We start from the raw sequence: 26,943 nt of genomic DNA, 5'->3' as shown, positions 1-26,943 counted from the left end.
AGCTGGTGAAGCGATTTATTAATGAACGTAAATGTCATTTTCTGAATAACTGTAGTGTGCATGGCCTAGGGCAAATGAGACAGGAAAGGTATTCGTCATTGTCACAGGCTGCCCCAGCACATCAACACCGTACGGATGACCTCAAGCCGGCCTGCCAGGCCCAACCCAACCCACGAGGCTGACCAGTGACGTCGTCCCGCCAAGACCAACCCCGCGGCAGCAACACCTATAGTTAGTCGACACCACCCAATCCCAATTGACTTGTGCCCCCTATAGTGTTTAGGTGTTGATGACGTTTTTTGTATTAGAAATACGCCTGTCTTTGCTATTGTCAGGCAGAGCGCTCTCGTAGGTTGCAGAGTTCTTTGCATGCCTTATCCTTGGATAAACTCCCACTTACGCTCACCCGCACTCTGTCCTGGTCTTATTCCCACTACGGGAGAGTCCCTTATTGTCTCTCATTGCGGGGAGGATCGTGCTGAATTGGGGGCGCTTCCTTTCACCCTTCCAAAAGAAACTAGCGGGACAAAATCAGGAAAATAAAAGGATGTCCAGAAAAGTGAGAATGAAGAAAGTAAGCATACTTCAACAAAGAAATTGGGCGAGGATGTCACATTGGAGGAGGGCTCGCATGAACTTCTTATGGGGCTTTGGACCTATTCATGTGAGGAAGACATGGACAGTGCCCAGGAAGCTCATCGCCCCGTAGGGCACGAAGAGCCGATAGATGCTTCCTGACCTTTTGAAAACGATGAGAGCGATTCCCTGGAGGAAATAGCTGAGAATTAATATTTAGAGTTTCAAACTCTGGAACAAAAACGTTTGGCATTTATACCAGAGAAAGAGCCAAAAAATCCTCTTCCAACAAATATGAAATATGCAGCTTTATTGCAAAGTTGAGATCAAGTAGGACGCATAGTTCCTGGGAGAACCCACGTACCCCAAAAAAGACATACTGGATTAAGTGGCAACAAGCCGAGAGAAAAAGACCCCACAAATGTTTAGAAAGGATTTTTTTTATAGATGATGAATTGATTCTGAACAGAGGTAATGTTCAAAGATTGTTGAACCATATTCCTATCCTGCGAACGATTGTGTCCAGGGATATTGCAAGGATTGGATTCTTAAGCGAAGAGCAACTGGATAAAGTTTCAGTATATTTGGAATCTAATCTGATCAAACGAATCCTCCTAGGAGAAACCTCACACTTTTCTCCATTGGGGTTTGACCTGATGGAAGCTCCAAGAATTAAGGAGAAGAATAGTAGAGGGAGGGATAGGAAGAAGACGTCTCCCGTGAACAGCCTCAGGCTTCTTTGGACCGAGATTGGACATATTTAATAGGCCGTTAGGAATATTCCACTTCTGTAATTTGGCCCCTAGATTGCTCCTTAACACTTTATCAAAAGCGGCTGTCATATCTTGCGCTGCAGGATTAAACGGAGCCCGCAGATTTCTGGAGCCAAAATTCACAAATGATCCCGTTGAAGGTGGTCCCCATGCGCTTCCTAAAGCCTGGTTGGAGCATAGAACGTCGTCCGGATTTCATGGCACACTCTTCAAGGTCTTTTAATACCATGGCAGCTAAAATGTTACTCGGCGTGTCAATCAGGCTGATAGGGCGATAATTCTGTGGCGGGAATCGATCGTCCTTTTTGGATATAGTAACTATGATCGCATACCGCCATCTTGGAGGGATTCTTCCCGTGGTGAGGATTTGACGGAAGCGACCATACTATATCAGCCCAAAGAATGGGGTCCAATTTGTAGATCGTGTTTGACCGGCCACCCGGGCCACCTGTCCCAGAATTCTTAAGCTTCATAATTAGACCTTGTAAATCTGACACGTCCAACTTTGTCGCCCACTCCAGCGGACACACCCAATGTCACAGTCATTATCTACTGAATCTCTGCGATATACTTTCTGAAAGTGGTCGATCCAGATCTTTTCGGGAATAGAAGCTGCCTGAGCCAAAGTTGGGGTAAGTTGCCAACATTCAGCAAGGCCCAAATACCTCTTATGTCCTTGCTGACGACTCATTGTGTTATGATTTCCTGACTAAGGACTAACAACAAAAGAAGATGTGTGTGTTGTTTTTCATTACTTGACAAAAGGCATGCTTCAAATATGATATGATGAACATGCGACGTTCTACCAAAAAATGCTCTTTCAAAAATACTTTTTGTGGTCCAAAAAGGAACATGAAAATAAAGGAGATAGTTTAAAACATATTTTGCGTGACATTTTATTAATCTTAGAACAATGTATAATTGTTGCAGCTAGTCGGCGCTTTGTGTGTGCTTTCAGAATAAAAATGCCCCTTGTGTGGTCTCTCCCATCTTGTCGAAAACAAAGGTTACTTGAATGAAGACCATGTTAAGTGGCCTCCACTTTAAAAGCTCCTCCAAGGCTAATATGGAGTGAGAAGTGTGGCACCTGAGTGCGGGGGGGGGGAGGCTATTTGCCTACGGCTTTACCCAGGGTTTGGAGGGGACAGCATTACACAGCCTGGACAGGAATTAAAATGAGCCTCATGCCTGGAAGCAGTGCAATGCAATTGCGCTTGTTTGATTTAAACGTATGCGATAAAGGGGGGGGGGTCCTAAAGCGCAATGCTCTTCTTTTTTAGGTAGGGAACAACTCAGTCTGTCTCAGGACCACACGTACGATATTATTATTCACGAGTCTAACACACAGTCTCGGACTGGCCTATAGGGCAATAGGCCCACAGCCGAACCGAAAATGAAAAATGCTGGTGTGGACGATTTTTTTGGGTCAAAATGGGGCACTTGTTTGTCCAATGTGTGCCATTTAATGAGTTGCTTCACTAGGCGGCTAACCGTTTAGACCAGTGTTGCTGAATTTATTTTCTTTAAATTGCAAAATTTGCATCAGATTTGATCACCCCCCCCCCCCCCTCCCCTCTCCTCCTTGGGTACTATTCAAACAGTATCACAAAAGGACTGAATAGTCATTTGCAACTTTGGGCCCCTTTTTCATTGGTGCCCGAGAATATTTCATGTGCCAGTCCGACCTTGCTAACACCCGGATTGCAAGTACAATTGCAACTGCCTGTTTTAGGAGACTGCCGTTACGTTCCCTGCTGCTTGCTATTTGAAACCTGTGCTGCACCTTAAGAGTGGGTGGACTGGCCTATATTGCCTTTTAACTTTACGAGGAGTGCTTCCTCTTCAGTAAAATGTTCGCACTTTTAGACACACGTGTGGCACGGGAGAGTACGCTGTGCTTGTAGTAGTGACTGCGGGATCTCCGCTGGGTGGCGCTGTTACCCAAGCCTTGCAATCGACACCCCGCCTGGGGTCCGGCACTGGAAGTCCTGCCGCGCAGCCCCCGTGTGTGCAGGTGCCAGAGGCACATACGCCCACGGCCGGCAGAGGGCGCCGCGCGACCGCGCAGACAGGCGCTGAGCGTGGGCAGCGGCGGGACGCGCGGCGCGGAGGATGCTGTCCGGCAGAGCTGCTGCCTCCGCTGGCTGCCAGGTGCTGCCGGGGCTCGGAGGACCATGAGGTGCGACTGCGAGGAGCGGGACCCGGGGCTCGAGGCTCAGCCCCCCTCCCCAGAGCAGCCCTGAGCCTCCCGCGGAACCGGGAACATGTCGATGGCCGGGGGGCGCAGAGGGCTGGTCGCCCCCCAGAACACCTTCCTGGAGAACATCGTTCGGAGATCCAATGGTAAGGGATTTTGGTGGCGGCGCCCCGGCTGTGACCCTTGCCGCGCAGGTGTGAGCGGGCCACTGCACCCTTATACAGCAGGGTAATGCTCCCAGTCCTAGAACTGCAAGGGGACTTCCAGAGCACTGAGTGGGGGAATGCCTGGGGGAGAGGGGGGGGGGGGCTGGGGGGAGGGTCTCTGCACTTTGTCAGGGGTACTCTTCTCTCTGGGGGGAGGGAGGCTCTCTTGGCACTGACCCCTGCACTGCAGGTGTGAGCTGGTCACACAGCAGGGTGCTGCTAACAGCCCTTAAGCACTGAACAGGGATGCCTGGGGGTGCCCTGGTGGTGACCTCAGAGGTGCTCTCCTCTCGCAGGGGAGGGGGCCTCCCCTGGCACTGGTCTCTACACATGTGGTTTAATTTCACATCCTTACTGTTCATGGCCTGTAAGAATGATTTTCCCTTGTTCCCTCCCTTGCCTTGAAGCGCTTTGAAACACATTGCGCTATATAAATAAACTGTCATATCAGGGTGCTGCTCCCAGCCTTGGATCTGCATGGTACTTCCAGGGCACTACATGGGCGATCTCTGACACTGACCTCTGCACTGGCAGGCACCCTATGTGCCCCCTAGGAGGGTCTCTCCAGGCACTGGCCCCTGCACCTTTACAATGTAGGAATAAGTTGCGTGAACTCAGCCCACAGCTCTAACCTAACATGCGTGATATTACATTGGGGAATGATAAAAGCCATCGCTATAGCGCCTAAAAGCGTGAATCCGGCCTGAAGCACTATTTAAAAACTGTTATCGTGTGGTAGCGGGAATCCCCATTAACCCTGCGTGGGTCACCGAGGTGACACTGCAGGAGTAAGCCGTGTGCAGCGACTTCTGCACTGGGTGCGCACATCTCGGCACCCACGTGAAGCCTGCACATAGTGCAACGGGCGCGAGGGGGGCTACCGCACTGCTGTGCTGCACATGACCCACTGCACAGCTCTTTGGACGTGACTGCGAGCCTGGGACAGAGTTTCGAGACCGGCGGCTGTGAGAACGCTATCATCCAGCCGACTGCCTGAGCTGCTGGCATCACTGGTCGGGGGGCAATGAAACACGACTTTAACAGTCAAAAAGTGTGTACCTTCAATAGACCCCCTCAGGCCGGAGTACTGGAAGCCTGCGGTGCCTCGTCGACCCCTCAGGTCCAGCCCCTGTGGCCCGGTCGTCAGCCCTGCGCAGTGGGCAGCGCGGGTGGGAGTGGGGTTGCGGGTCTAGGGGTACAGTGTGGCTGTGGGCTTGGAGTTTAGGCAAGAAAGAAATAGGGGTGTGTTGATAAAAAGTGAGGAACGGGTCAGGTGCCGAGAGCGGCGGGTACATGATTCCTTGAGGTGCCCCGCGAGGCGCCAGGAAGAGTCGTGCCCCGGCCCCAAGATTGCGGGGCAGGAGCCTGCGGGTGGAGCTTCGTCCTCTTGATGGAAGAGCGTCATCGAAGGCTTGGCGACACTGTCCGGGTAACGGGGATGAAGGGCGCTTGAATTGGCAGGTGTGTCTGTGTGACCCGGTAACATGCAGCGTGTGTGGTCCGGTGCAGGTGTGTGCCCCCACGTGCATTTTCTGTACCCGTGCGCGAAACAAAACTCACAATTTCCTGGGCACCACCGGTGTGAATTATTCGAGCACGTGTGTTAGGTGCGCGTGGGAGGCAGTGCCTTATCCGTGCCCTCTGCAAGCCCAGCCCGGCACACACACCTGGGACCTGGCCCCTGTTAGGACGGTCTGGTGCCCACAGCATAGGCACCACTCCCTGGGGCTGGAGTCCCAGTGAAGGCAGCGGACGTGCTGGGATGAGCAGGGTTTAAGATGCTGGAGTACTGCCTGCCTTGCCCTGTTGCTGCCCAGAACGCGCCCCCCACCCTCACCGTACTCTCTGTGAAGCTGGCTTACCAATCTCTTCACAGACCCTGCTGGTAGATGCCCTTTGAAGTCCAGAATTACAGTTTTTTTCCGTTCATGCCATGATGCTCCTCTAGCCGGTCCTTTCATCCTGATGAGAAGAGGCTGAGCTGCCCTCGGCACCGCAGGGAATGAGCGACAGCCCGTAGGAAATCCTGTCCACCGCCCCGCCCCTCCCTGAACATTCCCAACTAACCGATGAACCAATGAAACGAGTGGCGCGGGGAATGTTCCCTGAACTCCACCTCACCCCCCTCGCCACACATCTTTACACCCACACTAGCGCCTCGCGTGGTTCTTTCTACACACTAGCACGATATGCAACCTTCCATATATCACCTCGTTTCCTTATAGCCCGCGCCACCGGTAAAACATATTAGTAATTCGCTGTATTGCCATTACGCTTCTAAGCGCTATGTTAACAGTTCCGTTATCTTATGTAGCCGGCCGGCGATTGCAGTTAGCGGCCCCCTTCCAGAGAGATAAGAGCACCCGGTCATTATGGGTGGATAATGGCCGTCAGCTCCTCGCGCCGTTGTGACATCATTCGGTCGGCGCAGCGCCCTGCAGCCGCGGCCCGACCAAGCGCCACTCGCGTGTGTGTGCTCCAGGGACACTCACGCGCACCCCCTCACCGCTGGAGACCGCGCCATATAACAGCGCCTCGAAGTGGGTAAAGAACACGAGCTGCACGCACAGCACCGGGCGTGAAAGCAGCGCACATCATTATTTTCACAACACAGGCGTGACGTGGGCATCTAATTCCCGGCTCTAATGGCACAATCTGCCTAATGGAAAGTGTTGCCTCAAAACAAGCCCTGTGATGTCAGACGCCTCACTGCGCACGCGGGTCGTATTTCAAGTGGACACTTGTTAGGTTGCCATCGGTTCACACCCCCCAAACCCTCACACCCGAACGGCGCTCATCTTGCGCCTAATGTATGTCCCTCCCCGCCCAAATAAACCCAATGCGAGAGGTTTCATATCAGCACTAACATTTTGTAGATTTCTCCCGAAAACTGGACTTTCTGGAAGAGCCACTGGAAACATTTAATTCGGAAGAAACAGTGCCAACGAGAAAGCAGGTAGTTTTTTGGTGGCCAACTTTGGCCTTTAAATGCCTTGTTGAGAGAGGGCCAGAGTACCCTGCAGACAAGCTTCTATGGTGATCTATCAGGAGAGCGCTGACATCTCACAATGTGAAACTGCTGAAGGTTCCATTAGCCGAATTAGCTGTAGCTGGCTATGGGGCCTTCCATGTTATAATTCCTGAACTATGGAATGCCCCCGCCCTATCTGAGGCAGTATGAGTCGCTGGTAGGGTTTAAGAAATGATTGAAAACACATTTGTTTGCTTGATTTGTCTCTGGGCCAGATATGTTGGACGACAGCTTTCTGATGACTTTCTCTTATAAGTATACAGTAGAAATAGCAAGTTTCACTGTATACCCATGAATACATTGATGTGGAATGGCCTGTACATTAACTGCGATTAGTGCCCGTTGGTCAGTGACTTCAGATGGCCGGTAGGCCTCGGGGGAAGTAAGTCAAGTGACAGGGAGCTTGGTGTGTGCGGTTGGCTCTGCTCGTCTCTCAGAGGAACTGGCCTGCAGGGAAATCTCACTTCCTTCGAGGCCAGTCTGAGTACACAATGGAGTAGTAACGTGGTTAGCCACCCACAGCCCCTGTGCAGCAGGCAGTGCTTTATGGGAGATAAGAAATTAAGGGAGGGCTCTAATGTGTGGCGATGCAATGTTTGGGGGCGGGGCCTAAATAGGGTCTAGCAGAGCCTGAAATCCCAAGTAGCTAACAAAGCTTATTAAGAGGAGTGGCCTGCGTAATTCAAAGAGTGACCTAACTGAGGCAATCGAGTTTACATATTGAAAGATTAAAGAATATCGGGGCTTAATACCACATAATAGAAATACGCCAGTCACAAGTACAAAGGTACAAGTGCACTTTATTTAACAGGCAGCTGTCTGGCTCTCAACACCCCGCAATGTGTGCAAGCAGACATCATGAGATGAGAGAGTGCTGGACATTTCAAAAACACAAGTATTTAGACAGATTTTCCACAATCCCAGACACATCATCCAACCCCTCTTTGTGTAATACATTTACCTAGGGTTCATGGCCTATCCACATAACCAAGTCATGCTTAAACATCTTTGAATAGTTTTTTGTTTTCCTTCAAACATTCCAAACATAAGACACAAAGGTAACATTCCTTTTTTTTCTCGCTTATATTTGTCTATCATTTGTTGTTGAGTTTAAAGTCAGCTTAGTTTCAAGGAGCGGAAACAAAGATTTCTGCCGAAAGAATGTTCAACTATTCGTTATTTTACTTTGCTGTTTGAACAGGGAAGGCACTGTTGGAACAGATGGTATCCAAATTACTGATTAGTACGGCTTTTGTTTAACTCCAAGGTTTCTCAGTGTAGGACAAACAATCCACTTTAGCAGCTTCAACATTTCTTATCTACGTTGACATCAAGGAAACAGTACAAAGTTATTTTTTCTCTGCTGGAGCCAAAAACACAATTCTAAACATGGGACAGAAAGCAAGAGGCGATAAAAATGGCGTATAACTTCAAAATGGCGGCGTAGTCAGCCTGTTTTAGATTCATTCAATGCGATAGTACAGTGCAATGCGAATGTGCTTAGGCCAATGTTTACTATCAGGCAATATTCATGCAAAATATACTTTTACAAACCCTCCTTTTGGCCTAAACCAAGAGCATTACTCAAACATTAGCATCATCCAAAAACCTTGTATCATCATCAGAGCATCCTGAATCGCTATCTTCAAAAACATTGAGCGCCATTAACTCTTCTATAGTGATATCCTGCATTACCAAGGCGTTAGTAATCTTTCCGGGCGTATGTGTCTTAGGTTCTAGTTTACCAATCGTTTGTGCACAACCTCCCCTTATCATAGAACGAATGACAGGAATAAACTGTATGCAACAGCAGCAAAACAGTACAATGCCAAGGATCACCAGCAGAACTGCAAATATTTTCCAGTCCCAAGATCGTAACAAGTCCCAGAACCATGTGTCAATATCCCAGTTTCCCTCTGGAACGTGTACTTCAGTACTTAAGGTGTGAAATTTCTTAATTGCCTTAAATATGGTGGGGGAGGAATCGGGTGCAAAAACACAACACGCAGATCCCACTATTTTGCACACCACACCACGCTCAGCTAGAATGATGTTTAGCACCATCCTATTTTGGAGAGCTACAAATCCAATAGCCTTTTGCTCTAATGTCATGTCTCTAAAACCCTTGCCAATTTTCTAATATCTTGGGAGTTTTATATCTGTCCCCAACATGGCACAAAGGATTTAGCAACGTATCCCAGAATCTGCGAGGGAGTGTCACAATCCTCATCCCACCTGGGACGAGTTCTAGAAACTTCAGCAGTGGTGGTGACATATACACCTGGTAACAGTATACCTAAATAACAAGTACCCTCCCAATCTCTTGGCAACCATGGATAGGCCTCATTACCGCAAACAAAATAAACAGGATCACCTACGTACAGAGGTCTATCTTCCCTAGTTAGCAGAGCAACGTTCGTACATCCCTCAAATGTACCCATTGGTTGGGAACCCTCTCTTCATATGCAAAATGGATCAGAGTATGGACTATGGTTAACAGTATAGGAAGGAGGCATTGCATCCCTATTAGCTATGGGAGCCATTTTAAAGTTAATCATTGATTGGAAAGGCCTGGAGAGTCTATCAGAAGGCCTATTAGAAGCAACATTTAGCTTGCTCTTATTCACAAACTGTCACGACCCTTGCTCAAAACCCCCCCTGGCAAACCCATTGGCCAGGTGGAGTCAGGACTTGTGCCTCTAGAGCCTGGCATCCTCTTCAAAAGCCCTCATGGGGCCAGTCCCGGCACCTACACCATGAAAAACAATGTGCTTGGGAACTACTTTATTGTATTGTCAGCCAAAATGGAGGCATCCACACAGCTTGGTTCCTAAGAATCAAGCTATGCGGTCTAGTGTTTTGGTGTGGTAGCCTAGGGACTACTTTACCTGGACTATTTTGTTGGGGCTATTTAAACCACACCCGAGGAAGACAACACGCTTCGCCGTACTTTGCAGCTTGCAACGTGACGCTCACCGTGTCCAGCTATTCCATCGAACCTCGGAGAAGCAGAACCTGCAAGGAGACAAAAGAAACATCATTAGCAGCAGCATCTTACCTGCAGTCTTCATCTTTAAACACTTGCAGCTACTATGCACAGCTTCCTCGAATCTGCATGCCTCCCGGACAGAACGACCTGAAAGAGGAAGATAGAGGCAACATTAAAGAAAGCAGTAGAGACATTTACAAATTACGACCTGCTCAAGAGGCTTACCCGGCTGGTCGCCTCTCGGCTGGCACCACTCCAGACATTCCACTCGCGCTGAAGAACACCGTGACCTACAAGGAAGGAAAACACAGGTTAGCAAAGGCAAGACTTCGCAGCGCTGCGCATAGCGCTTACTTACCGCATCATAGCGCTCTAAATGCGCCATCATTTACCAGCGGGGCTCAACCAATCAGGTTCGCCGCGCTGAAGCTCCGCATACCTAAGGGAGAAAAAAGAGACATTTTAAACAAAGAAAGGCATGCAGGATAGCAACAATAAGTTCTACCTGAACAATATCAAAAGGGCCGGCGTCAGTGAAGTAACTGGACCGCACTCGCCCATGAAAGACAACGCACCCCTGCAAAGAAGGCAGGATGGAGAGCACGCCTAATTCTACCACAATGCAGAACCTTCCCCACAGACCACATCAGGGCAAAGCTGAGAAGCATACCAGCGAGTAACTCGGCTGGGTGGCGTCCCTGTGGATACCAGGTGAGCGTAACAGAACACAAAGCCTACCATAACAAATCCACCTGGGTGCTATGGAGACATCAGAAATGGACCAATTGGCCCAATTACTAGGAGAGCTTCGTGCTGAGGTTCATTCTGCTTGACAAGAGACTATTGCCCTCCGGAGAGACCTAATAGTGACCAAAGAACACGCTGAAGAGATTAGCAGGCAATACTTGCAATCACAGGCAGGACAGACGCCTCTACCTGGAAGCAATCCAACGATGCAAAACCCCACCATACCACCCACTCCGGTACAGATCACGTTACCTGGAACAGTGCCCCTGGCACCACCAGAAAGGTTCTCAGGTGACCCACGGAAGTATGTGGCATTCATCAATCAGTGCCGCCTTCATTTTCTTTGTAGGCCTGGAGCATTTCCAAACAACCAAGTTCGGGTAGCTTTTGTTTTTATCATACCTGAGTGGTAGTGCAGCAGATTGGTCGGTGCCGTTGGTAACCCGTGACGATCCTCTATTACATGACTTTGGGGGGTTCCAGAGAGAAATGGAACAACTTTTTGCTCGCCATACCCAGGAACAAGCAGTAGACAATTTACTCTTGTCCCTCCGGCAGGGGAATCAGGACTTTGTAACTTACATTGCTACCTTCCACAGAATAGTTGCCGAAGCTAGGTGGCCAGAAAACAAAAGAACCACGTTATTCCATCGAGGCTTACGAGGCGAATTAAAGGACGTCTTAGCCCAGGTGGTTGATCCACCCAGCGACTGTGCAGAATTCATAAATCTGGTCGTGCAGCTGGACCACCGGTTGCAGGACCGAAAGGCAGACCGGTCTAAGACGGACCCTCGGACCGTGTATGTTCGACCAAGGGAAAACGCACCCCATGTACCTGAAAATGCTGTAGAACCCATGCAGATTGGAGGGATAGGGCCTCCATTAACTAAACAAGAGCGGGACAAAAGAAGACAACAGCTTTCTTTGTATTGTGGGAAACTAGGACATTTCCTAAAGGACTGTCCAGTAAAACCCCCAAGAAGAACAGTCGGGGCCACAGAGAAGTATGAAGCTAAGGAATCGGAAAACTACCAAGCTCGACAAACGTAGAGGTCAGTTTGTCGAGTGAGAAGAAAGAGTTGCTGACCTCGCACTTTGCAATACCAGTGATTTTAATTAACCACCAACAGTCGTCAAGAATGCATACCGTTGAAGCATACATCGATAGCGGAGCAGTTGGAAATTATATTGATCAAGAACTGGCAGCAGAGATGGGGCTTCCTTTGTGTTCTAAGCCAACTATGGACAAGGTAACCACTGTGGATGGGACAGAAATTGCTTCCAGACCAGTAACCCAGTGCACAGCCAGGGTAACCTTGCTGTGCCAGGACGGACATCGGGAGTCTATTTTATTCAATCTCATCAAGGCACCTCAGTTCAGGCTAATACTAGGGATGCCATGGTTGGTTGCTCAAAACACTTTGATAGATTGGCGGGCACGAAAATTAACTTTCCCCCGTGACTGCTCCCCTGCCTGCTATTACCAAGAGGAGAAACCCGATGTCTGTATCCCCATGATTCCCGGAGCGACAGTATCAACCCTGGGAGCAACTAATACCTTGCCAAGTGAATACCATGATTTCCAGGATGTTTTCCGAAAGGACCAAGCCAATACATTGCCGCCGCACAGGCCCTATGACTGTCAGATCGACCTTGTTCCTGGTGCACAAATCCCTTGCGGCAGGATCTACGCTCTCACAGAACCAGAAAACCTTCATTTGAAATCCTATTTAGACCAGTACCTTGCAAACGGATTTATCCGTCCTTCGAAGTCCCCCGCAGCCAGTTCTTTGTTCTTCGTACCGAAAAAGGAAGGAGACTTGAGAACCTGTATTGACTACCGCGCATTGAACCAGATCACCGTGAAGAACCGCTACCCCTTGCCACTTATCCCTTGAGATGCTGGACCAAGTTAAAGATGCCCAGATTTATACCAAATTGGACCCTGGAGGAGCATACCACCTGGTCCGAGTCAGAAAAGGAGATGAATGGAAAACCGCCTTCCGTACTAAGTACGGCTTGTTTGAATATCAATTCATGCCCTTCGGGTTATGGAACGCTCCTGCGGCATTCCAATATTTCATGAATGACATCTTAAGGGAGTTCATTGATGTGTGCGCCTTAGTGTACATAGACGACATCTTAGTATACTCAGCCTCGGAACAAGATAATGTCAGGCACGTTCGTTCAGTCCTCCCCAACCTCCGTCAACATCGTTTGTTTGCAAAGCTTGAAAAATGCTTTTTTCACGTCACCGAAGTAGAATTTCTTGGTTTTATCCTTACTCCAGGAGGCATCAGAATGGACGTGCACAAGGTAGATGCCATTCTGAAATGGCCTTCACCGACGTCTCTGAAAGGGGTAAAAAGCATGCTGGGCTTTGTGAACTTCTACCGCCGGTTCATCCCAGACTTCTCTCATGTTGTGCACCCAATCACAGAACTATTATGAAAAAACAATAAAAAGTTTGCTTGGTCCGAAGAAGCAGAAGAAGCCTTTCAGGAACTTAAACAAAGGTTTACTTCCGCTCCAATCCTGCGACATCCTCGTCCAGACCTCCCTTATGTCGTTGAAACTGATGCGTCCAGTCTCGCAATGAGGGCTGTCCTTTCACAGAGAGACCTGGAAACCGGCCAGCTACATCCTGTGGCCTTCTGGTCGACAAAGTTCTCACCTCCTGAGATTAATTATGCCATCACGGACAAGGAACTGCGGGCTATCAAATCCGCTTTTAAAGCCTGGAGGCACTACCTTCTGGGGGCCAGACACACCATTACAGTCATCACAGACCACCGAAACCTGCAATATCTCAAAACAGCCAAGGCCCAGTCCTCGCGTCAATTACGGTGGGCCCTTTTCTTCGACGTATATGATTATATTATCACATTTCGACCAGGAGTCAGAAACGGAAAGGCGGATGCCTTATCTCGCATGGGCATAGATGAAATAGCATATACAACTCCAGACCCAGTACCTATTATACCTGAAGACAAACTCTTGGGTATCACGACAGCCTTAACACAAGCAGAATTACAAAAAGAAATCCAATGGACAATGAATCCTGATGCCTACCTCGCATGGCAAACTCAAGGAGAACAATATACCATCAAGAACTATCTACCCTTTTTTAGGGATCGCCTATATGTACCCAAGAAGGAATTACAACAGCATATTATTTCAAACTATCACGATTCACTGATCGAAGGGCATCCTGGGATCGCCAAAACCCTAGCTAAGGTGAAAGAGAACTTTTGGTGGCCTACCTGGCGTAAGGACATCATTCAGTATATTCAGTCCTGCTGTGTCTGCGCACAAAATAAATCACAGAAACAAAAACCATCTGGTCTCCTACAACCATTGGACATTCCTCCAGTTCTATGGCACACTCTTTCCCTTGACTTCATCACTGATCTACCTCCAAGCCAAGGGTTCAACACCATCCTTGTAGTTGTGGACTTATTCTCGAAGATGGCCCATTTTATTCCTCTCAACGGCCTCCCTGACGCTGCCACTTTAGCAAAAGTGTTCCTGGAGGGCGTGGTTAAGCTACATGACTTCTCTTCGGTTCTGGTCTCTGATCGAGGCAGCCAGTTTGTTTCAAACTTCTGGTAAAAATGTTGTGCAATGGCGCAGATCGACATTCGGCTATCTACCAGTCACCATCCCCAAACGAACGGCCAAAACGAGAGAACCAATCAGACACTCGAGCAATATTTACGGTGCATGCTGCACCACAAACAAAGGAATTGGAAAGACCTACTATGGATAGCCGAATATGCATATAACAATTCTTTGCATTCAAGCACGGGACAAACGCCCTTCTATACCCTTTATGGCAGACATCCACGTACCTCTGAACTAGACCTTCCAGCCATTTTGGAAATGCCAGCGGTAAAGACTCTACACACAACCATTACTCAGGCTTTCAAAAGGGCAAAGGAACAGATTATTCATGCCAAAGAAAAACAAAATAGATTTGTCGACCAACACCGGAAAAGGCCCCTGATTATCAAGTAGGAGACAAAGTTTGGTTAGCCGCTAAATTCGTACCCATCAAGGGAACCCGGACCTTTTATCCCAGATTCTTAGGACCCTATACCATTAAGGCAATTATCAACCCAGCAGCCGTGAAACTGGATGTACCACCTAATCTACACATCCACCCGGTATTCCATGTGTCCCTCCTGAAACCAATGCAAGCCGGCACACGGATTGGGACACCACCTAAGCCCATACTTGTTGACGGAGAACGAGTATTCGAAGTCAAATATATCTTGGACTCTAAATACTCAAGGACCAAGCTATATTATCTTGTTGATTGGAAAGGATTTGGACCACAAGATAGATCCTGGGAGCCCAGTGAGAATATCCACACACCACGTCTAATCAGGAAATTCCATTGGAACTTCCCAACCAAACCTGGGCCAGACAGAAGGAACACCATGGGAGGGGCCTTAGGGGGGAGTGCTGTCACGACCCTCGCCTAAAACCCCCTCTGGCAAACCCATTGGCCAGGTGGAGTCAGGACTCGGGCCTCTAGAGCCTGGCATCCTCTTCAAAAGCCCTCGTGAGGCCAGTCCTGGCGCCTATGGCGCCAGGCTCATACACCATGAAAAACAATGTGTTTGGGAACTACTTTATTGTATTGTCAGCCAACATGTAGGCATCCACTCCACATAGCTTGGTTCCTAAGAACCAAGCTATGCGGTATAGTGTTTTGGGTGTGGTAGCCTATGGACTACTTTACATGGACTATTTTGTTGGGGCTATTTAAACCACACCTGAGCAAGACAACACGCTTCGCGTTACTTTGCAGCTTGCAACGTGACGCTCACCGTGTCCAGCTATTCCCTCGAACCTCGGAGAAGCAGAATCTGCAACGAGACAAAAGAAACATCATTAGCAGCAGCATCTTACCTGCAGTCTTCATATTTAAACACTCGCAGCTACTGAGAACAGCTTCCTCGAATCTGCACGCCTCCCGGACAGAACAACCTGAAAGAGGAAGATCGAGGCAACATTAAAGAAAGCAGTAGAGACATTTACAAATTACGAAATGCTCAAAAGGCTTACCTGGCTGGTCACCTCTCGGCTGGCACCACTCCGGACATTCCACTTGCGCTGAAGAACACCGCTACCTACAAGGAAGGAAAACACAGTTTAGCAAAGGCAAGACTTCGCAGCGCTGCGCATAGCGCTTACTTACCGCATCATAGCGCTCTAAATGCACCATCATTTACCAGCGGGGTTCAACCAAGCCAGTTCGCCACGCTGAAGCTCTGCATACCTAAGGGAGAAAAAAAGAGACATTTTAAACAAAGAAAGGCATGCAGGATAGCAACAAAACTAAAGAACAGCAATAAGACCTACCTGAACAATATCAAACGGGCCGGCGTCAGTGAAGTAACTGGACCGCACTCGCCCATGAAAGACATTGCGCCCCTGCAAAGAAGGCAGGACGGAGAGCACGCCTAATTCTACCACAAGGCAGAACCTTCCCTGCAGACCACATCAGGGCAAATCTGAGAAGCATACCAGCGAGTAACCCGGTTGGGTGGCGTCCCTGTGGATACCAGGTGAGCGTAACACAAACAGAGATCATCCTAAAGGTGCTAAAACTCGTTTTTCAAACTCGTTGAGATTAGTCCCATCAAAATTCCCAGTGACACTATCGTTCCATTGGCCAAAGAATAATGCCCTAAGCGAAGCATAACAAGCAGTAGTTAGAGGGAGTGGATGTATATACCAGCCCAATCCCTTTTCCCAATGTTGTGGCAGATGTGAACATATCAAACAATTGGTCTTATTCAGAATGGCATGGGTTGCGTTCATGATCATCAAGAGGGTGTTGTTATGATAACCCCCTCTATGTTGGAGGTCTCGAGGACGAAGAGTGTGCAAATGCACATATGGTGGAGACATAGTGGAGACACTTGCAGTTGGCAATAAAATATTAAGCGGATGTGTACTCTCCAGATACCAAAATACGAGTGTCAATGTAATTACAATACAAGCTGTTATTGAGATCAGTATCCATTTGGTCCTAGGGGATCATGGCCCTCGATGGGCTGACTAATTATCAGCAAAACGATCAGTATCCTTTTTAGTACGAGTTTCCCCAAACACAGGCATAATTTCTCAGTGTCCGTTAAGAAGCCTCACTGTTAGGCTCTTTTAGTTAATCCGTGGGTGGCACTTGACCACGTGGCCTATCTTGATTGAAGGTAACTTTGCCGGTCCCTGCCTCTTATCGTATGCAGCAGAGGAATGACAAGGGACGAGCTCAATGTTGGTTTCTTGTGGGTTTACTCTGGGTACAGAATCCTAGCTGCACTTTCCTATTCTATTTACAATAATGTAATGTCAGCAGGCCCTAAATCTAAATCCTGTTCTGTGGTCGCAGATTGTACCTTGAGACACCAGGTACGGAATGGTCAGTGAAGAAAGTGTTGTTTCCTGAAGAAGATGAAGAAGCAGAAACAAGATCAATCGACGGTGAAGAAGAAATTAAAGAAGAAAAAGCAATCTCCCTAGGCCCCACAGACTCAGGAAGAACTTTTGAAGAAGAACCAACAATCTCCCCAGGCCTCACAGGCTCAGGAAGAATTTTCGTGGCACCCTCAGTGTCGCTCAAAGCAGGCTCGTTATGAGCGTCAGGAACATCAATTCCCTTCTCCCCCCCTTTGTCATAGAGCGGAGGAAAGGAATCCGCTTCACATGTGTCACATGGATCTGGTGTTTCTTTCCGGTCAATCGTACTGCAGTTTGCGTAGCCAAAAGGATCTGATGTGGTCCTTTCCAACTAGGTGCAAGGCAGGTGCCCATCTCGAAATTTTTCACCAAGACCCACTGACCAGGTCAGAGTCGGTGACCTGGACCCTCATATTTTACAGGGAGGGTTGCTCGTACCTGTGAATAAAACGCAAGTTTTGAGTCAACTGGTTACAATAATCAGACAAAAGCGGATACTCAATATCTTTCAACTGTTTGGGCCTCGGTGCAATCCATACGTTGGCTGGTCTCCCCATGACAATCTCATAGGGGGCGAGCCCTGTTTTTGACTGTGCAGTTGTCCGCATCAATAGTATGGCTATTGGCAAAGTGTCAGGCCATTTCAGATTGCTGTGTTCACAAACTTTAGCGATTTTATTCTTTAGAATGCCGTTATGGCGTTCCACAAGGCCGGCACTCTAAGCATGTCTGCCCGAGTGGAAGCGTTTATCAATCTGTCATCCTGCACATACTTGCAGGTTGACAGCAGCGATAAAATGTGGACCATTATCGGACCAAATTACTCTTGGCAAGCCAAACCAAGGAAAATATTCCCAAAGCATGGTCTTTGCCGTTGACATTGCTGTGGCATCTTTCAGTGGGAAAGCCTCAACCCATTTGCTAAAGGCACAGATCACAACTTGGACATATTTATAGTTTTGGCAAAGTTCCATCTCAATAAAGTCAAAATGGATCACCTCAAAAGGCACGGAGGGGGGACCAAAACTGCCCTTTGGTGTCAGTGTTCCCTTCCCAATTTTAGGTTGCAAGCATATCATGCAACTCTGGACCAGACGTTCAGCAGTTTTATGAATATTAGTGTTATACCACATGGGATGTAATTGTTGACAAATCTTTTTAGCACATGTGTGTTGGGCCATGAGCCATGGTGAACATAGCAGTGACATAGGCATTGGGTAGCATCCATCTTTGCTTCTCATTATCCACCCAACAACCCTCATCGTCTAGACCCACTGAACCCTCAGCCCACTGTTTGATTTCTTCTGGAGTAGCTTCAGCCTGAATTTATTTTATACAGTTAATCCCTTCGTCCATCATACGAGTATCAGTAACCCATTTTGTTGGATCTAGCACGTATATCTTTGAGTGCAATCAGTAGCAGTCTGTTTAGCTATTCTGTTAGCAAAAGCGTTCCCTTTTCCTACATCGTCTGTCACTTTCTGTTGTGCGGCGCACTTCATTATTCCTAGTTGTGTTGGAAGTGCAAGTGCTGACAGCAACCGGACTATCAGAGTGCCATGTTGAATTTTTGTTCCATGTGAGGTCAAGAATCCTCTCTCAGCCCGTAGTCGGCCAAAATTATGAACCACCCCAAATGCATACTGGCTATCTGTATATATATTTACACTAAGCCCTTCAGAAATTTCACAAGGTCTGGTTTATGCAATAATCTCTGCGGCCTGCGCAGAATTATGCGGAATTCGTTTACTTTCCACAACAGTGCTTAATGTGGTGATTGCATAAGCAGCGGTAGATGTACCATCCAGAAGTTTAAAACAGGAGCCATCACAGGTTAGCTCCCCTTTTGGATTCTTTAAGGGTATATCAATTAAATCAATTCTGCCCTTAGTTTTTTGTTCTGTATTATAGAGACAATCATGTGACATTTCGTCACTGCAATCCTTCTCTTGTGCAGAAGGCAATAGTTCAGCCGGATTCAATGAACAACATCTCTTAATTTGGATATGTGGTGCAAATGGAATCAGTTTGTATCTTGTAATCGGGCTGATGTGAGATGTTGCGTCTGCGTTATGTTTAATAGAACGTCTACGGAGTGGGGTACCATCACGGTTAAAGAGTGACCTAAACCATACCCTCACTTTGCTTTACTGATGCAGCAGCAGCAGCCACAGCTCTCAAACATCTCAGCAAAGCGCATGCAACAGGGTCTAATGTGGAGGAAAAATAGCCGCACAGCCTGTTCTTGCCGCCATGTTCCTGTGTCAAAACAGCCAAAGCACATCCATCACGTTCATGCACATACAAAACAAAGCCTTTTTCATAATTTGGTGTGCCCAAAACTGGTGCTGAACAAAACGCAGCCTTTAGCAAATCAAAAGCGTTCTGGCAATCCATGTTCCACGGTAAAGGCAAAGAAATGTCCTTCTTTGTCAATGCCAAAATAGGTTTTATCAACAAAGAAAAATTTCGGGATCCACTGTCTACAATATGAGGCCATGCCTATTAAAGCTCTGACCTCTTTCTGTGTATTTGGAACAGACATATCAGAGCTGCTTTGTATCCGTTCAGGTGTCAGTCTTCTTCACTCCTTCGACAGGAGATAGCCCAAATAGGCGACCTCCTGTCGCCAATACTGAAACTTCTTCAATGAAGCCTTATGCCCATGTTCTGCTAGATGAAATACCTGCAACATGGTGCCCTCTTTGCAGGCATCTTCAGAATCACCAGCTAGAAGTAGATCATCAACATATTGCAACAACGTGCAAGTGGAAAGTAACTCAAGCGTATCAAGCTTTTCTTTCAATGCCCTACTATAGATGCTTGGATTCTCAGTGTACCCTTGCGGCACACGCGTGAATGTGAACGAGTGCCCCCCTAGGATGAACGCAAACAAATATCTGCTTTCAACATGCACAGGAATACCAAAGAAAGCGTTTTTCAAATCCACAACACTAAAATGTGTAGTCGTGGCTGGAATCATAGTCAGAATTGCGGTAACATCAGGCACAATCGGAATCTGTGGAGCAACAACCTTATCCCCTTTTTTGCAAACTGGTAAAATTGGACTATTACACACGCTTCCTGCAGTTTCGTCAATTACACCTCGGTGTACGAAATCAGAAATAATACACTTCAAAGCCCGTTTACCTTCAACCGAAATCTTATACTGTGGAATACGCTGCAATTTAACACTGGGTTTCACCACTATTTTAATTGGCTCAATTTGTAAAATTCCAACGTCATTATCATTACCTGCCCATAACTATGTTGGAAACCTATTCAATTCAGTTGGTAAAGACATAGACAAAAATTGTGGGACCGAAGTTTGTTGGGGCGAAATCGTTAAATGCACTCCATCTGGAGAACAGTAAATCACAGATTTCCATTTCTTTAATAAATTCAATCCCAACAAATTTTCGCCACAATTTGTCATCAATAGAAATGGACAAGAATCAGTGAATGGTCCCAGTGAAATTGGTACCGGCCGAGAGACCGGACTAACCACTGGCATACCAGAGAACCCTACAGAAATGTTGCTCTGCCCTGACAGTGGATTATCTGGAACCCGTGAATGATCAATAGAACACCCCTGTGCTCTTGTATCTATCAAGAAGAGATGCTCCCTATTCCCCACCTTCATTTCAACGTAGGGCCCTTTCTGATCGACGGGAATAATTACCGGTTGCAGACCCTGCTTTGGGCTGTCCTAACAGAACAGTTTATATCATCAGAGGAGAAATCGTCAGAAAAGTAGACATTCGAAGGATGATCAAAAATATTCCCACTATTAACACTCTGTTGCTGACTATCAAGTGATGGTGTCTGTTGGTGCTGTGCAAACTGATTTCCACTAGGACCCCCTATCCCAGGACGGCCTTTGGATCGTCTACCCATGGCACCATACGTACTATTTGATCTCTGCTGAAGGAACGGGCATTGTGCTTGCCAATGACCCTCCTCACTACAATATGCACACTGGTTTATGTGTACGGGCCCCAGTTGTGCGCCACCCTGTGCTGTAAATTGGCCTCTGAACTGTGTATTCCCACCTCTGGCTCCTCTAGCTATTTGCTGCAATAACACTCTTCAGGTCTCCCTTTTTCTTTTCCACCTTCTCCTTCTCTGTATTAACCCTATTTTCATAATACTGAGCCATGTGTAACACTTCAGATTGTGATTTCGCTTGCCATGCACAGTCTCAGAAGTCCTTATCTGTGATTGGATTTCAGGCAACAATCCACGCACAAACTTATCAACAAATAGCCTCTTCCCTGGCTCTGTACTTAAATCTTGACCACTAAAATACGAAAATACGTGCTCAAATCTGTTAAAATACTCTGGTGCACCTTCTGACTTCCCTTGCGTGTAAGGCGTAAGCTTATCCAATATAATTCTTTTTTCAGGAACGAGAGTTTTTAATGTAGTCACTATTCTGTCTAGCAACATCAATATCACCTGTGGCGGTTTTTCACCGGCATTCCTTTCCCCATCTGCTCGTACTAAGGCATCCCATGTATCACCCATCCCTGCCTGATCATCTACAGTTCTAATCTGCTTCCATAATTCAGCAGGAAGGATCACGGGAAACAACAAATCTATATCAGCCAGCGTTAAAACTGACGAATGCAAGACAGATTCAATTTCTTTATAAAATCCTGTTGGATTCTTAGTAATATCTGGAATTGATTGCCTAATGGTATTCACGTCCTGTTTAAAAAAATGGGATATGGACACACTGTGACAGATAATGTGCTTTAATAGTGGTGGCAGGTGTTCCTGCTGAGGCATCAGCTGCAATCTCTACCTTTGGAACAAATGTCGGAGGAAACTCCCTCGTTGGCAATTGTAAAGTAGGCAAATCTGAGCGTCTATTAAGCAATAAGGCTAAATCAAGTGACAAAGTAGTCAAAGCAGTATCGGGCAAAAATGCTCTTTTATAAATAATAATCAAATCTGCGGGACAACATACTTTTCTCTTCAAAAATGAATCTTGTAGATACTCTACCATCACCTGTAACACTTTCCTTTGCATTGCCGGAGCGTACTGACTAAACGTGTCATGCACTTCAAAGGGAGAAATCGAAACATCCGAAATCCATCTAAGAGCGTCTCTTGTACAAATGCGCATTTCTTCACTCATTGGTTTCAATGGAGGAAGAAATCGCTTCTGCACATATTAAGCTTGCCGTTCATTACCATCCATCACATCTCTCTGTAACTGATCTAGCTCCCTTTTAAACTCAAATACCTTCTCTACATGCTCATATACTTTCTCTGCAGTGTACCTTGAGCGGGCAAGGACATTTAAATCCCTCAACCCCTGTGGGACATTCATGCCCGTTAAATCACTCCATATATCAACTAAATACGTTCCCATCGTTCTATCAAAATATTCTGTTCAGGAATACCCCCTTGGTCAGAAATCGCAACCAAAACAGCCGATTCATCACCCTCTACAATGTACTTTTTAGGCCATCTATACAATTCCATTTTTCTGTCTTTAGATACTGTGCCACGAGTCACTATTCTTGGATTAGCTGCCACCCCTTCAGCCACTACAGGTGGAGCAGAAGCACCTGGCAACAAGTCACTCGGTAGCAGAGGCAATACCGCTGGCGGTGCAGACGGAATTATGGGGACAACAACTGTTGGCACAGGGGGAGGTGCAGGAGGGGAACCAACAACGGGAGGAAGAGGAACAACAATGGGAAGAGGAGGAACAACAGCGGGAGGAAACGCATAAGGAGGTGGTGCAGTTGAAACAGTCCGACGTTCATTCAATAATTTATTAATTAATTTGTCTGATGTAGGAAAATCCTGAGAGGGATATATCTTTTGCACATCTAGTTGAAAAGCCCTGTCCATACCTCTAATGGATTCTGACTGTTTCTGCTGATCATGCAACAATGCTTTCTCTGCATTCGTCATATGTCTACGTGCATGCTTTTCTCTACTTTTGAGTTGCTGCATAGCTTCCTTCCTCCAATCTCTAACTGCATCAAATGCTGCAGGACTAGCCTTTTTTCTCAACAATACAGATTCTAAATGCTCTAGGCGGGAAATTTCAAAACTACAATAAACTGTCCGGAACCATGTCTGGTCTGTCTGTGCCAAATTTCATTAAGTACGATAGCACCCAGGCCATACTTACAATACATTAAATAAGCCGGTGACCCTTTGGGTGGCGCCGGTTGGCCTTGTTTCAAAGATTGTCTTTCCCTGCGGAATAATACCCTGAAACATGATGACAATTTCCCAGGCATAGTTAAATCGCGATCTTACCTGGCTACGTTTGTTTCTGCAGAGACAACATTTCCAACAAATATCAGGATTTTTAGAAATCGCGGTATGACTCACCCGATTTCAAAGTTCAAAGGGTCCGATTGGACATCAAATCGTCATGGCTGGCCTTTTCGTAAAACAGGCCTCGATACGGGGACCCTCGTCGTGATGTCCTACTGAACGCTTCTCACCATCCAGGGATCGGGCGTGCAGTACTGCGGAGGAATCGCGTCTCACTTTGCAGGGGCCCCCATCACACTCCGATCCTGGTCCGGCAGCCTCGTCTTCGTCTAGCGATGTGACATCAATCTTGAGGGTCCCTATTCGGGCGCCATCTGAAAGAATAAAGAATATTGAGGCTTAATACCACATAATAGAAATACGCCAGTCACGAGTACAAAGGTAGAAGTACACTTTATTTAACAGGCAGTTGTCTGGCTCTCAATACCCCGCAATGTGTGCAAGCAGACACCATGAGATGAGAGAGTGCTGGACATTTCAAAAACACAAGTATTTATACAGATGTTCCACAATCCCAGACACATCGTCCAGCCCCTCTTTGTGCAATACATTTACCTAGGGTTCATGGCCTATCCACATAACCAAGTCATGCTTAAACATCTTTGAATAGTTTGTTGTTTTCCTTCAAACATTTCACATGTTTTCCAAACATAAGACAGAAAGGTAACATTCCTTTTTTTCTCGCTTATATTTGTCTATCATTTGTTGTTGAGTTTAAAGTCAGCTTAGTTGCAAGGAGCGAAAACAAAGATTTCTGCAGAAAGCATGTTCAACTATTTGTTATTTTACTTTGCTGTTTGAGCAGGGAAGGCACTGTTGGAACAGATGGTATCTAAATTACTGATTAGTACGGCTTTTGTTTAACTCCAAGGTTTCTCAGTGTAGGACAAACAATCCACTTTAGCAGCTTCAACATTTCTTATCTACATTGACATCATGGAAACAGTACAAAGTTCATTTTGCTCTGCTGGAGCCAAAAACACAATTCTAAACATGGGACAGAAAGCAAGAGGTGATAAAACTGACGTATAACTTCAAAATGGCGGTGTAGTCGGCTTGTTTTAGATTAATTCAATGCGATATTACAGTGCGATGCGAATGTGCTTAGGCCAATGTTTTCTATCAGGCGATATTCATGCAAAATATACTTTTACAAACCCTCCTCTTGGCCTAAGCCAAGAGCATTACTCAAACATTAGCATCATCCAAAAGCCTTGTATCATCATCAGAGCATCCTGAATCGCTATCTTCAAAAACATTGATCGCCATTAACTCTTTTATAGTGATATCCTGCATTACCGAGGCATTAGTAATCTTTCCGGGCATATGTGTCTTAGGTCCTAGTTTACCAATCGTTTGTGCACAACCTCCCCCTATTATAGAACAAATGACAGGAATAAACTGTATGCAACAGCAGCAAAACAGTACAATGCCAAGGATCACCAGCAGAACTGCAAAGATTTTCCAGCCCCAAGATCGTAACAAGTCCCATGCTAAACTCCATATCGTAAGAGGTCTGGATAAGCCATTTTTCTAAGTTGTACAAAGGTACATATTTGAGAGAAACCAATCAGTTAAACACAGAATGGCATCTAGATATTTCGGTGGAGAACCTCAAAGCCATCATAAAAGCCGGATTGAATTCTTGGGCTCCTGGCCCAAATGGCTTGTGCAACATGATGTTAAAACATGAGGCAGGAGTGTTAAGGATTCCAATCGGGCGTCCCACACCAGACCAGGACTCTTGCCTTTAGCCTCGGAGGTAGCTCACAGTTGAAATACATTTTCTTTATTTCCTAGAATTCAGATTGAGCTGGCACCCAACCCGTCTCACACCCCTTTTTACAAATATCACGGGTCACAATGGACCATGAACCAGGCCGGTGGGTGGAAATGCAATATTTATTTATTTTAGATTCAAAGAAAATTACATAATTTCAATATTGGGTAGCAATCACCAGTGGGGCGATAATTACAATGTAAAATGATGAAATACACTTGGTTGACCTTCTACTATAACATATCCAAAGCACAGATGAATGGGAGCAATTTTACTGTTCGGGTAGATAGCACCCGAGTTAAAATTTTCCCCTGCAGTGCTCCCTCAAACCCCTATTAATCGAATCGAATTTTGAGTGGATAGAAAGGAGCAGCAAGGAGTCAGGTACACTAGGCAGCAAACATAATTAAAATCCGACCTTCCCCCATGAAATGAGAGGATTCTAAACCCCTTGCAATTGAACAAATAACACTTGGAATTGGTAAATAATTAAATTACACGTGCGGTTGAATGAATGAGGTAAATATGAGTTATAGCAGTAACAGGGATGTCAGAACACTAGCAACTACAAGGCAAGGTACCAAAAAAGCGATACAGTTCATGTAATAAATTTGGAAGTAAGAACACAGTGCAGCCAAAATCACACGTTGGAAAATTGCATTTTCTTCTTTTTACAGACTAAAATGTCAAAATTGTTTGAAAAATGGGTGAAATAGACAGAATCTGAATGCAGTTTTTAGGCTGGGTGATAGATGCACATCACAGGGATAATATGGAAGTGAAAGAGTGGCTCTAGATGAATGACTGGATGAGATTTTCAAAGGGAAAGTACATTCGGTTTAAAAAATAAAAGCAGTTCACAGAGAGAATCAGTTTGGAAAGAAATGACAAATTCACTTAAACTAGATTTTAATGACTAGATTGGTAAAGAAAGACACAGTACGCTCCAAGGTTAATTTGCAAGGTTAACCTTTTCACCCCGTGTTCAGCTCTATGTGGGAATGAATTAAATTATTCAAAATATGACTAAGGACTTATGCAAGACAGAAATGAATGGAGCTAACACTTGGAGATCAAGGACAGGATGCACAGAGAATTCGAACAGTTTTAAATAAGTTATCAGGGTATTGATGGGATTACTAAGAGGTGGAACAAAGACAAGGTATCAAGTTGGGGTATACTATGTGTTGCTATGGGATGGGGAGATACTCACAATCAGTGCTGGAGTTTGGGATTTGGGACAGCCGACTGGGTTTCTGTACTCAAAGGATCTGGTCACGGCACCACGGCGGGCCTCTCGTAACAGAAAACAGCTAGGCCTGTCTGGTCATGGCACAGCGGCATGCAGGTAGCGGGGCAAAAAGCCAGTCTGGTCACAGGATGCTCTTAAAAAGGGTACCACAGCTTTTCCCCCTTTCTCCCTGAGTTAGTGGGATTTTGTTATAGGGTTTCTTTTCCTGGATCAATGGAGTCTGGCAGGATGAATATGGAATGTCTGGATACGCAGGAGCTGGAAAATTCAGAAGAGTGTGTCCTTTGTCTCTGTGAGCTTTCCCCTTTTATAAGGCGGGTGACATCACAGGATTTATTGTTGGGGCAATCTTAGGCAGGACATGCCTCTAACAACTGGATAGGTCAGCCTATGTACGTTGCCTCCTTCCTAGAAGCAGTTTGGACTAAAGGATGGAACTCCATTTTATGGGGTGTGTTTTTATGAGGTACAGAGCCATCCCACAGTTACATTAGCCAAAAATCAGTTCTGACCTAAATTGCACATTTTTACAGTTGTGGTACTTTTGCAAATCACATAGATAAATGACATATTTCATATAGAGCATGGCAGTCCAACTGCAAGGTCTGTACGACA

The 26,943-nt window shown here is 46.4% G+C and overlaps 1 protein-coding gene across 1 annotated transcript in view; it reads left to right on the top strand.

Moving 5' to 3' along the window:
* The first annotated feature begins 3,447 nt into the window (after positions 1-3,447).
* KCNH1 (potassium voltage-gated channel subfamily H member 1) overlaps positions 3,448-26,943 on the top strand; it is a 2,382,450-nt gene continuing 2,358,954 nt past the window's right edge. Inside the window, exon 1 of the mRNA XM_069608514.1 lies at positions 3,448-3,692. Coding sequence (XP_069464615.1) covers positions 3,614-3,692 — 79 coding nt within the window. The 5' untranslated portion in view covers positions 3,448-3,613. The remainder of the gene's footprint in view (positions 3,693-26,943) is intronic.

The sequence above is a fragment of the Ambystoma mexicanum genome, chromosome 4q, assembly GCF_040938575.1.
Source record: "Ambystoma mexicanum isolate Mex_15411 chromosome 4q, UKY_AmexF1_1, whole genome shotgun sequence".
Lineage (NCBI taxonomy): Eukaryota > Metazoa > Chordata > Amphibia > Caudata > Ambystomatidae > Ambystoma > Ambystoma mexicanum.
The sequence above is the reverse complement of the archived record's forward strand: the minus strand, read 5'-3'. Positions and strand labels throughout refer to the sequence as shown.